The following is a 13,874-nucleotide window of genomic DNA, read 5'->3' as shown; positions in this document are numbered from 1 at the left end:
CCTGTTAATTTTAAAAACCTTTCCTAGTGTAGCGGGGGGCAGACCACATACTGCGGATATTCTCTCTACAATACAATGCCCCCTCTATTTAGTAGACAGAGGATGCATTTTATTAGTGTAATTGTTTTATGATTATATTGTTGAGATAAAGAAGTTGTACAAGGAGGAAGTATTTGTCTGTCTGTGGGTTGAACACATGACTGGAAGTTCAGGGTTTTCTTCCTGGCTTTTACCTTTGTTTCACTGTCAGTTTACAGATGAGTTGACGCCTTAGCTTACTCATCTGTAAAACAGGTGTAAAAATATTAAGTTGTCTCACCACTGTGTTGTGTGGCTTACCTAATGTCTGTAAAGTGTTTTGGGATCCTTGGATGAAGAACTTGCAGAATATTACAGGCTGCCTCAACTTTGCAGAGAGTGAAAAAAAAGGAGCCTTTTCTAACCAAGGTGTGGAGCAGCATTTACCTGCCGAAGTGGGAAACTCCTTTGTTAATATTTAACCAAATTGCAGTGCAGAGATCGTGAAATACATTTCAGTCATGGACACTGGTGCTTAGAGGCTAACAGCTCGACATTGCTTTTTACATAGGGCAGCTGGTATTGCAGGGGATGGCAAGAAGTCCCTGCCTCATGCCTGTCTCTAGGAGAAACTTGGCCAGATTCATTCCCTGTTTAAAACCACTGAAGTCAGTAGAATTACCCAGGGATTATTTGGGCCACTGTCTGTAAATGAGTTTTGAACCACTGTGCCTTATAGTACCTGACGTGTATCAGGGCATCCAAAGTCCACAAAGCATTGGCAACTTGCCAGGCGCTGCATCTGACTTACATTAAGAGGGATGTACTGCAGCTACCCATCACCATTAATACAGAAGTGCAGCCTACAGTAATCACTGATTCTAGCAAGTAATATTCTGATAAAGATGGAGCCCTGCATACTCTGGTAAGGCCTCATTTCTGTATTCAAGATTAGCATAGCTACAGGCTGCATTGTGGAACTGTGGGCTACCTCTGGCTGGAGGCCACACTTACTGATCTGCTTAAGCATTTCCAGTGGTGACAACTGGAAAGGAAGGAGGCAGCTTTGAAGGTGTTAGAGACTGAAAACATCAACCAAAATTTCCTTAGAAGCCTTGTTAGAAACAGTCAGGCATGGAGTGAGAAGACCACAATTTAGCTACTAACGCAGGGGTGGGCAAACTTCTTGGCCTGAGGGCCACATTGGGGAATAGAAATTGTATGGTGGGTCATGAATGCCCACGAAATTGGGGTTGGGATACAGGAGGGGGTGAGAGCTCTGGTTGGGGGTGCAGGCTCTGGGGTGGGGCCAGAAATGAGGAGTTCACCGTGTGGGATGAGGCTCCGGGCTGGGGTGGGGGAGTAGGATGCAGAAAGGGGTGCAGGCTCTGACTAGGGGTGTAGGCTCTGGGGTGGGGCTGAGGGGTTTGGGGTGCAGGAGGGGGCTCTGGGCTGGGATCTAGGGGTTTGGAGGGCGGGAGGGGGATCAGGGCTGGGGCAGGGGGTTGAGACGTGGGGAGAGGCTCAGGGGGTGCAGGCTCCAAGCAGCGCTTATCTCAAGCAGCTCCCAGAAGCAGCGGCATGTCCCTTCTCCATCTCCTATACGGCAGTGCGGCCTGGCGGCTCTGCACGCTGCCCTGTCTGCAGACACCGCCCCTGCAGCTCCCATTGGAGTGCTGGAGGGGGCCATTGGAGCATGTAGGAGCCGGGGGCGGGGGACGAGGACCATGCCACAGCTGCTGGGAACCGCGTGGTGCAGCCCCCGACCCTGTGCCCTGGCTGGAGTGCCAGAGCCCGGCTATGCCGTGGCTTCTGGGAGCCACATGGAGTGGTCCTCGACCCTGCTCCCTGGTTGGAACGCTGGAGCGGGGCCAGGCTGCGGCTTCTGGGAGCTGCATGGAGCAGCCCCTGACCCTGCTCCCCAGCTGGAGCACTGGAGTGGGGCAAGCCCCAGACCCCGCTCCCCAGCAGGAGTTCACGGGCCGGCTTAAGACAGCTCGCAGGCCGGATCCGGCCCATGGGCCATAGTTTGCCCACCCCTGTACTAATGCAACAGTTCAATGTGTCTGACAAATCAGGGAGTCTTGCAATAACCTATCTCTTCCTTCTCATATGGAGTTGTAGGACAGCCCCATCTTGATGGCAGTACTGAGGAGCAGGTGATAGTTGCCAATCCTCCTGATGTTTGCCAAGTAGTAGAGGTGACAACAGAGTGTGATGAGCAGCCCCTCAGCATGAGTCAGCTGTACCCTCTGCAGATCTCCCCAGTCTCCTCCTATGCAGGTAAGTCATTCCTCAAAAGAACTTTCACAAGATTCAGGAGAGCTCACAGGTAGTGCTGGAATGCTACATAGGCCTAAGCAATTAGGCAGATACCACAGTTGGGGAGGTGGTGGATGGTTTCTTTGCTTTGTACCATAGGATAGTTGACGGAGATTCTGAAACACTTATACTTCGCTGGTCATTTGGACCTGAGTTCTAATACTTCCAAGTATCTTCCCAAATTTCACAGAAAGCAATATCTATCTTAAGAGGGAAACGTAAGTGCCAATTAAGTAAACCTTTGTAGGTGCAAAATCAGTTAGGGATGCACATCTTTTATTAGAGAGACAGTCAAGTATCAGAGGGGTAGCCGTGTTAGTCTGGATCTGTAAAAGCAGCAAAGAGTCCTGTGGCACCTTATAGACTAACAGACGTTTTGGAGCATGAGCTTTTGTGGGTGAATACCCACTTTGTCGGATGCATGAGCTTTCGTGGGTGAATACCCACTTCATGCACTGTACATGCATCCGACAAAGTGGGTATTCACCCATGAAAGCTCATGCTCCAAAACGTCTGTTAGTCTATAAGGTGCCACAGGACTCTTTGCTGCTTCTAGAGAGACAGTGTCAATTTAAAACAGGGGTCGGCAGCCTTTCAGAAGTGGTGTGCCGAGTCTTCATTTAATCACTCTAATTTAAGGTTTCGCGTGCCAACAATACATTTTAACGTTTTTAGGTCTCTTTCTCGAAGTCTATAATATATAACTAAACTATTGTTGTATGTAAAGTAAATAAGATTTTTAAAATGTTTAAGAAGCTTCATTTAAAATTAAATTAAAATGCAGAGCCCCCCAGACCAGGAGCTGGGCAGCGTGAGTGCCACTGAAAATCAGCTTGCGTGCCGCCTTTGGCATGCGTGCCATAAGTTGCCTACCCCTGACTTAAAATGATGGGCCACTTCACCTTGAATGGTCCCTTAGAATAAGTGCTAACTACTGATGCTAAACTATCTGTTTGAGCTTGTATTTAGCTGTGACTCTAAGGGTATGTCTACACTACGGGATTATTCCGATTTTACATAAACCGGTTTTGTAAAACAGATTGTATAAAGTCGAGTGCACGCGGCCACACTAAGCACATTAATTCAGTGGTGTGCGTCCATGGTCCGAGGCTAGCGTCGATTTCTGGAGCGTTGCACTGTGGGTAGCTATCCCGTAGCTATCCCATAGTTCCCGCAGTCTCCCCCGCCCATTGAAATTCTGGGTTGAGACCCCAATGCATGATGGTGCAAAAACAGTGTCGCGGGTGATTCTGGGTAAATGTCATCACTCATTCCTTCCTCCGTGAAAGCAATGGCAGACAATCATTTCCCGCCCTTTTTCCCTGGATTGCCCTGGCAGACGCCATAGCATGGCAACCATGGAGCCTGTTTTGCCTTTTATCACTGTCACCGTATGTGTACTGGATGCCACTGACAGAGGCAGTACTGCAGTGTTACAGAGCAGCATTCATTTGCCTTTGCAAGATAGCAGAGACGGTTATCAGTTGTTCTGTACCGTCTGCCATGTCATTGTAAATTGGTGATGAAATGACGGTTACCAGTCGTTCTGTACCGTCTGCTGCTGTCATGGGTGTTCCTGGCTGAGGTCGGCTGGGGGCGCAAAGACAAAAATGGGAATGACTCCCCGGGTCATTCTCTCCTTTATGTTGTATCTAAAAATAGAGTCAGTCCTGCCTAGAATATGGGGCAAGTGTGCTAGAGAACCAGTGTACCAGAGAGCACAGCTGCTCCGTGTCAGATCCCGCAGAAATGATGAGCTGCATGCCATTCTAGGGGATGCCCCTGCAACAACCCCACCCATTGCTTCCCTGCTCCCCCAACCCTCCTGGGCTACCGTTGCAGTGTCCCCCCATTTGTGTGATGAAGTAATAAAGAATGCAGGAATAAGAAAAACTGACTTGTTAGTGAGATAAAATGAGGGGGAGGCAGCCTCCAGCTGCTATGATAGTCCAGACAGGACATTAAACGGTGCGGGGGAGAGGAGCCCAGCATCCCGCTGCTATGATAGTCCAGGCAGTACAGAATCTTTTCTTTAGACATGAAGGGGGGGGGGGGAAGGCTGATGGAGCTCAGTCCCCAGTTGCTATGATGAAGACGGTTACCAGCCGTTCTGTACCATCTACTGGGAATGACCGGGAGTCATTCCTATTTTTACCCAGGCGCCCAGGCTGACCTCACCTGAGGCCAGCCAGGAGCACTCACGGGCTGATGATGACGATGGATAGCAGTCATATTGTACCATCTGCCACCGGGGAGGGGAGGGGAGGGGAGAGGATGCTGTTGTTCACTGCCGCAACATCGCGTCTACCAGAAGCATTCAGTAGACATAGGGTGACATTGAAAAAAGTCAAGAAACGATTTTTTTCCCTTTTCTTTCACGGGGGGGAGGAAGGGGGAAATTGACGAGCTATACCTTGAACCACCCCGGACAATGTGTTAGACCCTACAGGCATTGGGAGCTCAGCCAAGAATGCAAATGCTTTTCGGAGACTGCGGGGACTGTGGGATAGCTGGAGTCCTCAGTACCCCCTCCCTCCCTCCATGAGAGTCCATTTGATTCTTTGGCTTTCCGTTACGCTTGTCACGCAGCACTGTGCTGAGTCCCTGCTGTAGCCTCTGTCTGGAGATTTTTTCAAATGCTTTGGCATTTCGTCTTCTGAAACGGAGCTGTGATAGAACAGATTTGCCTCCCCATACAGCGATCAGATCCAGTATCTCCCGTACGGTCCATGCTGGAGCTCTTTTTGGATTTGGGACTGCATCGCCACCCGTGCTGATCAGAGCTCCACGCTGGGCAAACAGGAAATGAAATTCAAAAGTTCGCGGGGCTTTTCCTGTCTACCTGGCCAGTGCATCCGAGTTCAGATTGCTTTCCAGAGCAGTCACAATGGTGCACTGTGGGATACCTCCCGGAGGCCAATACCGTCGATTTGCGGCCACACTAACTCTAATCTGATATGGTAATACCGATTTCAGCGCTACTCCTCTTGTCGGGGAGGAGTACAGAAACCGGTTTAAAGAGCCCTTTATATCGATATAAAGGGCCTCATTGTGTGGACGGGTGCAGCGTTAAATTGATTTAACGCTGCTAAAATCAGTTTAAACGCGTAGTGTGAGTTACTTTCCCAGACCTGAGGAAGAGCTCTGTGTAAATTGAAAACTTGTCTCTCTCACCAACAGAAGTTCGTCCAATAAAAGATATTACCTCACCCATCTTGTCTCCTAATGCTGCAAACAAATGTCTTTCTCTATAACACCTTTGATTATAAAAGGTGAAAGAATTAAAAATCCAGTGTTTCTGCCACTATTTATACTGGTGTTTTTTGTGGGGGTTTTTTGGTATTTCTCTCAGCTTCAACTGAAAATCAATGAAGTTAGTTTCGCTTTGTTGACATTTTAGTATCACTTTCAGATTCTTAGTGCTGCAGTTTTGGGGCTTTAAATGCTGATGGAGAAGGTTTGTTTAAAAACAACTGTTTTCATTGGATATTTTCAATATGAAAACATTTCTACATTTTATAAAAGCTTGTTTTTATAAACAGTATGTAAACACTGGCCCAAATTTAAGTTGACAGTGTTATTTTACTATTACTGCCTATGGCACTGAGGTTGATTTTAGAGTTATCGCATTTGCTCTTCATCCCACGATTTTCCTTGATTAGTCACTATCATTGGTTTACAGATGAATCCTATTTTAAGAGGCTTGGGAAGCATAATGGCCTGTTTTTCTCTTCCCCTTCTCTCCCTGCACAGCCTTGTTGTTACATATTGTATCTCCCACTATCCACTCCAGTTTTCTTTAACATTTATCGTACTGTAAAGCAAGAAAGCTGTATGTACAGTATATTTTGTCCATTTACTGTTTACATGTAATTCACATTTACTAATTGTCCCATGGATTGTCCCATGTAGTAATTACAGGGAACAAAGAGCCAGATACTGCTAGCCTTACTCATGTGAATAGAAGCTTGTTCCACAAGTGACTTCAATAAAACAATTCCTGGAGAAAGGTGCTACTTAACATGAGACGGGCTAGCAGAATCTATCCCTGAATAGTCTAAACTACATTTCATTATTACTTATTTTTAATCAACCAAAATATTAAAATGTAGTTATCAGTAATCATTTAAAAATGTACAGTTTGATAAATCTGAAGGCACATTTGAAAGCTTTAGTTTCTAAGGTGCCTAAAGCAAATACTAGGCTAAGGAAATCTATTAGAGTATTTCATAGTCTCTTTGGGTGTGCATGGAGATACATTGCCAACATTCCACTAGTGCTCTTGCTCAGTGGGTCTAAAGTTATAGTTCATGGAGCCTCTGAACAGATAGAGAGGGTGGAGAATTGGGAGATGGGCCACAAAACTGAACACTATAGATACTCTGACACTGGGGCCCACATCCTCAAAGGTATTTGGGTGCTTAACTCCCATTGAAATCAATGGGATTTAGGCACCAATATAACTTTAAAGATCTGGGCCTAAACTCTTTGGGGTGGAGACTGTCTCTTTGCTATATGTTTGCACAGTGTCTAGCACAAAGGGGCTGGGGCCTCTATGCACTTCAGCTGATGATAATGTCACTGTGCAAGTGTGGAATTGGGAGCTTCAGAGGGACGGCTGTCTTTGTTGCAGAGGTCTGCAGAATGGCAAAGCTGGACAATTACTGATCTAAACATACTTGAAAGGTGGCAACAGTCTGACACACAACATGTCCTTCATTTTTGCACTGTTGTCAATGAGCTTACAAGCCTTCGGAGGGCATGGGTAGAAACAGAAATGTTTGTCCTTTTAAACAGTCATTAATATTACATTGGTCTGGGTGTGACTCATTACTCTCTCTGTGGCTTTATCTTTCAACCGTTAGGCAAATTAGTTCCAGACACATTTTTATAGAAAATATTTTTATCTTAATGTCAGGGTGAATGTTCATGTTCATGTTCTCTTGGAATCGCCTCCAGCATTGGTCTGTCACATGCTGATATATGATCATCATGGCCACTGTGGTTAGTCTGTAATGGCCAGAGCTTCAGAGGGGCTTTGGGAAGAGGATGTTATAAAATGTATTACTAATGGAAGATCAGGCCGTAGAAACATTCGTCTGCTTCTTGCACAACTCTCCCAGTATAACTGAACATGACAAAAATGCTTCTCTTAACCTCAGCCAAAGAATCTGAATAAATAATTTGAGTACACATAAAATATATGGAACTAGATCTTGGGATGTGCGGCATCTGCTTTGCACCACTCCATTGTCAGGAAGCAGCTCAATAGCCAGCATAGCTGACCATGGGATGATCACGCACGTGTAGGCATATCCTCCAGTGTTTGTGTAAGGGCTTTTATGCTACCCTCCGTGGCCCAGCATTCGGGGCATGCATGGGGAAAATGAGGCGCAGTTGTGGTGTCCCTATGCATTGCTGATTCTCCGCTGTTGTACTGGCATTGTGGGAGTCTTCGGGATACTCTAACTCCAAGCTCGGGGTTCAGCCTGGTTCACAGCTAGTTCAGGCTTGGCTAAGCACAAAGGTAACTTAATGCCACCTTTCTACTTCATGAGTGCATTTCATGGCAGCAGACAAGGATCTGGTCCAGGACTTTTTTTAAGCATACAAATGATTCACAGGATAGGAGGATAGGAATCCTGTAGGTTTTATGTAAGGGCTGCCACCAATCCTGAAATTCATAGGATAATCTCACTTCACACTTTGCACTGTGCAAATCCAAATGGTACAAGCGTTCAAGAGTCCCAGGTTTGTTTTGAACCTTGCAGTAGCATGGTGTGGCAGAGTAATGCACAAAGGATGCATCAGGCACATCCCATGTGCAGTATTGCATGGTGTGAGAAGGCCACCTCATTATGCAGTGATTTACCATGATAACAATTATTTTATCATTGCTACCAAAAAGTGGTCTGAAGTACACAAAAAAGTTTTCTTGCAAAAACCCATCTACCTCCTTTTTGAAGCTGTTCAAGCTAATGACACCTATTATTGCCTTCACTTGCTACCCTCATTCTTTGCTTACCTCATCTTGTTGATAATAATTCAAATAGTCTTGCAGCCTCTCTTTCCTTTAGAATTTTGTGCATCCCAGTGACCTTCTGCCCTTGTCAGTGCTGGAACTGTCTCTTGCTCAGACTTTGATAATAAATAAACATTGAGGACTGATTCCTTCTTGTTTGCATTACAAAATTCTTTATTACCACACATTTCTGTACATCGGAGTATCTGTTTCGTGTCTGCATGTGAATTCCTTCTATCCATGTCGTTCTCAAATTGTGCCCTTGTCTTCTATAAAGATTGCTCTCCTGCCTTCCCTTTCCCATCCTAGCTTGTAGTTTGGCGTAATTGGCAAAAAACACCTTGCGGCAACTCTTTATCCAGGTCAGCACATGTGAAACTGTGCAAAGTCCTAATCCTTATCAGAATAACTATTCAGCTGTTTTTATATAACTCTCACACGTGGATAGGTGCTGCAATAAAGTGACATTTCCAGAATGTAATGATCCCATCTATTTGCTTAGCACTATATGTGACACAGAGGAGGGTCTATGGCCCACTCACCCCCGCTCAGTTAAGTGTGTGCATTTGGGTTAGGAGACAGGAACACAGATGTGATGAGAAGTGTGGAGGTGGAGGCACTGTGTGTGTGGGGGCGGGAGATGATAAGAGGCATGTCAGGGTACAATGCTCAGGGGAAGTATGGGAGGGGTATATATGTGTGAAGGTGCAGTGGTTGGTGGGATTATGACAGGTGTGTGTGTGTGTCGAGGTGCCGTGGGTGGGGGGGCGAGGAGAGGTGTGTGTGTGTGGAGGTGCAGTGGTTAGGGGGTGAGGAGAGGGTGCGTGTGCACGCTTGTGTATAGAGGTGCAGTGCTTGGGGGGGCTGATGGTGGGTGTGAGTATTTGGAGGTGCAGCGATCAAGAGGATGATCGTAGGTGGGGGCAAGGAAGGTACAGTGGTTGTGGGGATCGAAAGGGATGTGTGTGGCGATTCAGTGATGGAGGGGCTCGGGGTGGGATATTAAGGGCAAGAGAAGGATAAAATAAAAGTAAATGAGAACAAATTCGATAGTAGCAGTAACAAAACATGTTACAGAAGACTAGTCCTTGAGGCTGAAAGTTTAGATAGACATTATCAAATGAAAGCATTTTTATCTTTCTTTGGGTGCGGTTGTGAATAGTGTTGCTTTGATAAAGCCAAGGAAAGGGCTTTGACTGCAACATTTTAGCCACGCTATAAAATGCTATTCTAGGTAGCAAACACGGTGGCGAAGGAAAAATTAAGTCTCTCCTTTTGCCCATAAGGCTAAGCTCCTTGAGCATCTGCTTCTCTTTAACATTTCCTACATCTAGTGTAGTCTGTTTCCTTGTTTTAAGTGCACAGGTTTGTTTATCATGTTAACCTTTTTATTTTACTCTGCTCAGGCGCTCATAGTTCAGCAAGCTGCTTTTTATATAGGCCTCATGTTACAAGTCTGGAGTCAACTCATGTATGACAGGGAATGAAGGCTGTTGTACTGTTTATTTTATTTATTTATTTGTGTGTTTCTTTTAATCTTTGCTAGCTCTAGAAGAGGTTATAGTGACCTGTTTCTTAGCAGTGGATATTGTCTGTTTAGATGGATTTTGATACTTCAGGTAGAATGATGCCCACTTTCATTTTTACTTCCATTTTGTCCAACAGAAAGTGAAACGACAGACAGCATTCCCAGTGATGAGGAAAATGCAGAGGTAAGCACTTGGTTGTATAGTGCTCAGGAGAAATTCTTCAAGTACTAAAGTGACACATATTGTGGAGGGTCTTTCCCATTGTCCCCATCAAAATACACTTCTACTCGGACAGTATTAATTTTAATAGTGGAGAGAGGGCTGTCTGGAGACAAATGTTCAGATGCTAGATTGAAGTTGATGCCTGTTTTAAATAACAAAAACAAAACCCAACTTCATGATCTCTCAAAATTAGAAGTAAACTAATTTTTATAGGAAAATCAAATATGTGCTTTGGAGAGAAGTCAACTGTGGAAACAAACAAATTTCTTTATACAGAGTAAAGCAACAGAGGGGCTTTGTGCATGCATGTGTGTTATGGCTCAGTGCTTTCTGAGTGGCTTAGTATTTTATCTTGGTTGCAAGTAGCCTCGTTTGGATTTTCTTGGATGTTGTCTGGGCTCACACAATAGCAGGAAATGGCAATCTTGATGATGGAGAGACTCTTGCAAATATGGTGCATGTGAGCTTTCCTAACGAGTCTGTCCTCATGCTTTGAATGAAAAGAAATCAAAGGAAATAATATATAACCACCAAATATTGTGTGGAGCTATTGCTTGTGACCTAACAGAACCCATGGAACAATTTTTCATTTCCAGCCTCTAATTTTGCACCTGCTGAATAGATGCATGCACATCTATTTGTGCATATAAATCTCAGCTTTATATGTGTAGATCATGTAATTGGACATAAAAATACATATGTATATTAGAGACAAAGCTAAAATTTGGCTTCAGGATTCCAGCTTCATATTCATGAAAGACTTCCCTGCAAGGCCCTTTTCTTGCTTTGTTTAAAAAAAAAAGTTGGAATCTCTTTGGTGGGAGAATGCTGTTATGAAGTAAAAAATGAGCAGCAACATTAACTCTGCTCTCAGTGTACATACTTTAACGTTAAATAAGCTCTTCATCTCTCATCCTCCTGAAGAGGGAGGGAAGCTTGGGGGGAGCACTTTCCCAGCTAATGACATTTAATACCATAAAAAGAAGTGAAAATTCTCTAAGGATGTAAAAATAGCACCTTGCAGGGTAGTGTGCTGGAGTACGGCTGAGCTGCTACTTGCTGCCAGAAGGAGGGTTGGCTTTAGTAGAGCATGAATAAGGAAAGTGACCCTAAAACATTGCTGATCTGGTGGGCCATATTTTCCATCCTGCTGCTGCAGGCAGAGGAGAACAAAACTCAGCAGACTTCCCTAGGACAGTCTGAACAACCTGGGAATGAGAAATGCCTCTACTTGCTTCCCAATGCGGGGTGTAGCACTAGTTCTATAGTAAGATTACCCTGCTCCTCAGTCTCATAGAATTCCCTTCCTAGGTGTGCACTGATGTTCTGCATGCATTAGGGGATGGAGCAGGTGCTCTCTGTGGCATGATCGCCTACAGGCCTTATAGATATCAGAGTGGATAGCCCATGAAAGAATAATGCTAGCAACTTTAACAGCTGCTGGATTCTGTTCTGTGCTGGCTAAGGAAAGATATCTATGTTTAGGCACTTGACTTCTGTGGGTGACCAAACTTCCCCTGGATTCAGGTGCTGAAACCCTTGCCCATTCCAATAGACCAATTGGGAGAAATTTTGTACTTTGAAGCTCAGAGTTCCTTGTCCCTGTACCCATTTTTCCAGAATAACTGAGAATATGGCCTCTGTTTTCCATCAGCAGGGTAAGTTATGCAAAGGAACATCTAGACTTAAGAAAGTGGGACTCCGGAGGAAGGAGAAATCGCAAGGTCACATATAAAAGGCTAGAAGCACAGGTTTCAGTGACCATTCCTTAGTATGTGGTCCTTTATTTGGCTACAACACTGTAATGCAATTTAGGGCCTGACTAAAAGAGAGAAGAGAGCAGCCTCTGTATCAGTTATATTAGCAGGAGTAGTTTACAAAATCACATTCACTTGACAGTCTTTTTCTTTTCAGGGTCGGCTTCAGTGGCAAAAGAAAAACATTGAAGGCAAACAGTATCTGAGCAATCTGGGTATGAGGAACGCTTCTCATATTCTTCCCAGTATGGCTACCTTTGTGACTTCCAACAAGCCTGACCTCCAGGTCACCATCAAAGAAGAAAGCTCCCCACTGCCTTACAACAGCTCCTGGCCCCCCTTCCCAGCTATCCCTCTCCCTCAAGTAGTGTCTTCAGCTTCTGCCAGCAGCAGCAGGCCAGACCATGAGACACGGGCTAGTGTCATCAAGAAAACATCAGACATCACCCAGTCGAGAGTCAAGAGCTGCTAAGCCTCTGACTGTGTCTCTTTAGTTTTGGGTTGTTTTTGTATTTTATGTTTCTCTAGAAGAGGTGCAACTCTGACGCACATTAGACAAATCTAAGGGTAAGTCTTGACAATATAGAACATTGTGTGTCCGACTCCAGTACTGGAGCTTTTTAACTCAGGACTCCAGCCATCAGTATGTATACCTGAAACCAGATGGATTTCCACAGTTACTGCATAGGAAAAACAGAACTTTGGCCCACTTATACAAGTTCCAGTACTTCATAAGAGGACCAACAACCACAAGGGAAGTGGTGTTGCTGCACTTCTTGCAGTCAAGGCTGTGATGGAACTGAAAGCCTCAGAATGGAAGAGAAAATGTGAACTAGCTGGAATTTTTTTTAAATAAAAAAAATCTATTGTGAATATGTACATAGTGCAGTACTAGCAACGTTGCAGTCTGCTTCTGCACCTTATTAAAAAGCACTTACGAAAAGGCCTTTTATTACCTTGCTCTAATTAATGGCACATTCAAAGCCCCCTCCCATCTTTTAGTCTTTTCCAAGGCTATTCTTGCTAACAAGTCTTGAGAAGTAGGGGAAAGAAAAGGAAGGTAAACCTTCCTATATGGATTTCACACATTGTAAGACTGCTTTTCTCGTGTTTGTTTCTAATCTGCTATGCTTGAATGCCGCGTGGTACAATAGGAAGAAAAATATTACAGAGATATTATGCAAATTCCCAGATTTCAAGAAGAAAAAAATACTCTAATTCTAACCAGAGCAAGCTTTTTTATTTTTTATACAGGGGAATATTTTATTCAAAGTAAAATTCTAAAGTGAATATAATTGTTTTTTTAATCTTTTCTACAGCAAATTTATAATTTTAAGATTCAGTTCTTGGTGGGTTATCAGCAGTTATTACATCCTTGTGGCACATTTTTTTAATTTTGTAAAGGTGAAATAGCTTTTATGAGCTCATGTAGCAATCAAATTATCCTGTGGATTGATAATAAATATGATATAGAGTTAAATTTTTAATAATCCTCTTGTTTGTCATTTTTTAATCTTATCCACACTGCTTGGGCTTTTGGTATGAAAGGTGAAGGGGGTCACCTCTCATCCTGGAAAACTGGGATTAGCCTTTGCTTTAGAATCGAGAACTATCTTGTACATTGTGAATGAAATGGGAAGTACTGTGGGACAACAGCAGCACAGCACAGATAGAAAGAGGAACTCGGACTTAAAGGCAATATGGCCCAATGGTCAGGGCACCAGACTGTTAATCAGGAGACCAGGGCTCTGTTCCCAACTCTGCTATTGACCTGGTGTGTCTCTCTCTGCCTCTGTTTCCCTGTCTATAAAATGGGGATAGTGATATTTTTTAAGTCCTCTGAGTTCCCGCAGGACCAGCAGACCCTCCGCAGGCAAGCACTTGGCATGCTGAGGCCTGGAGCCGCCCCTGAGTGCAGGACAGTTACCATACTTCAAGTTTCCAATTAGATGACACTGTTGGGAGGGGCAGCTAGATGAGGGTGGGTGCTGGAGGGTGTGTGTC

The 13,874-nt window shown here is 44.5% G+C and overlaps 1 protein-coding gene across 4 annotated transcripts in view; it reads left to right on the top strand.

The window, feature by feature from the left end:
* The window catches only part of IRF2 (interferon regulatory factor 2), a 71,887-nt gene extending 58,530 nt beyond the window's left edge, over positions 1-13,357 (top strand). For 3 of the 4 annotated variants that reach the window (XM_045018820.1, XM_045018821.1, XM_045018822.1), the window contains exons 7-9: positions 2,137-2,301; positions 10,028-10,074; positions 12,028-13,357. In XM_045018820.1, the coding sequence (XP_044874755.1) occupies positions 2,137-2,301; positions 10,028-10,074; positions 12,028-12,342 (527 nt within the window). In that variant the 3' untranslated portion in view covers positions 12,343-13,357. The remainder of the gene's footprint in view (positions 1-2,136; positions 2,302-10,027; positions 10,075-12,027) is intronic. The other variant, XM_045018823.1, reaches the window with a different exon arrangement.
* Positions 13,358-13,874: the final 517 nt, after the last annotated feature.

Source organism: Mauremys mutica, chromosome 5, assembly GCF_020497125.1.
Source record: "Mauremys mutica isolate MM-2020 ecotype Southern chromosome 5, ASM2049712v1, whole genome shotgun sequence".
NCBI classification, from domain to species: Eukaryota; Metazoa; Chordata; order Testudines; family Geoemydidae; genus Mauremys; species Mauremys mutica.
Note: the sequence above shows the minus strand (reverse complement) of the source record. Positions and strands in the feature narration are given on the sequence as shown.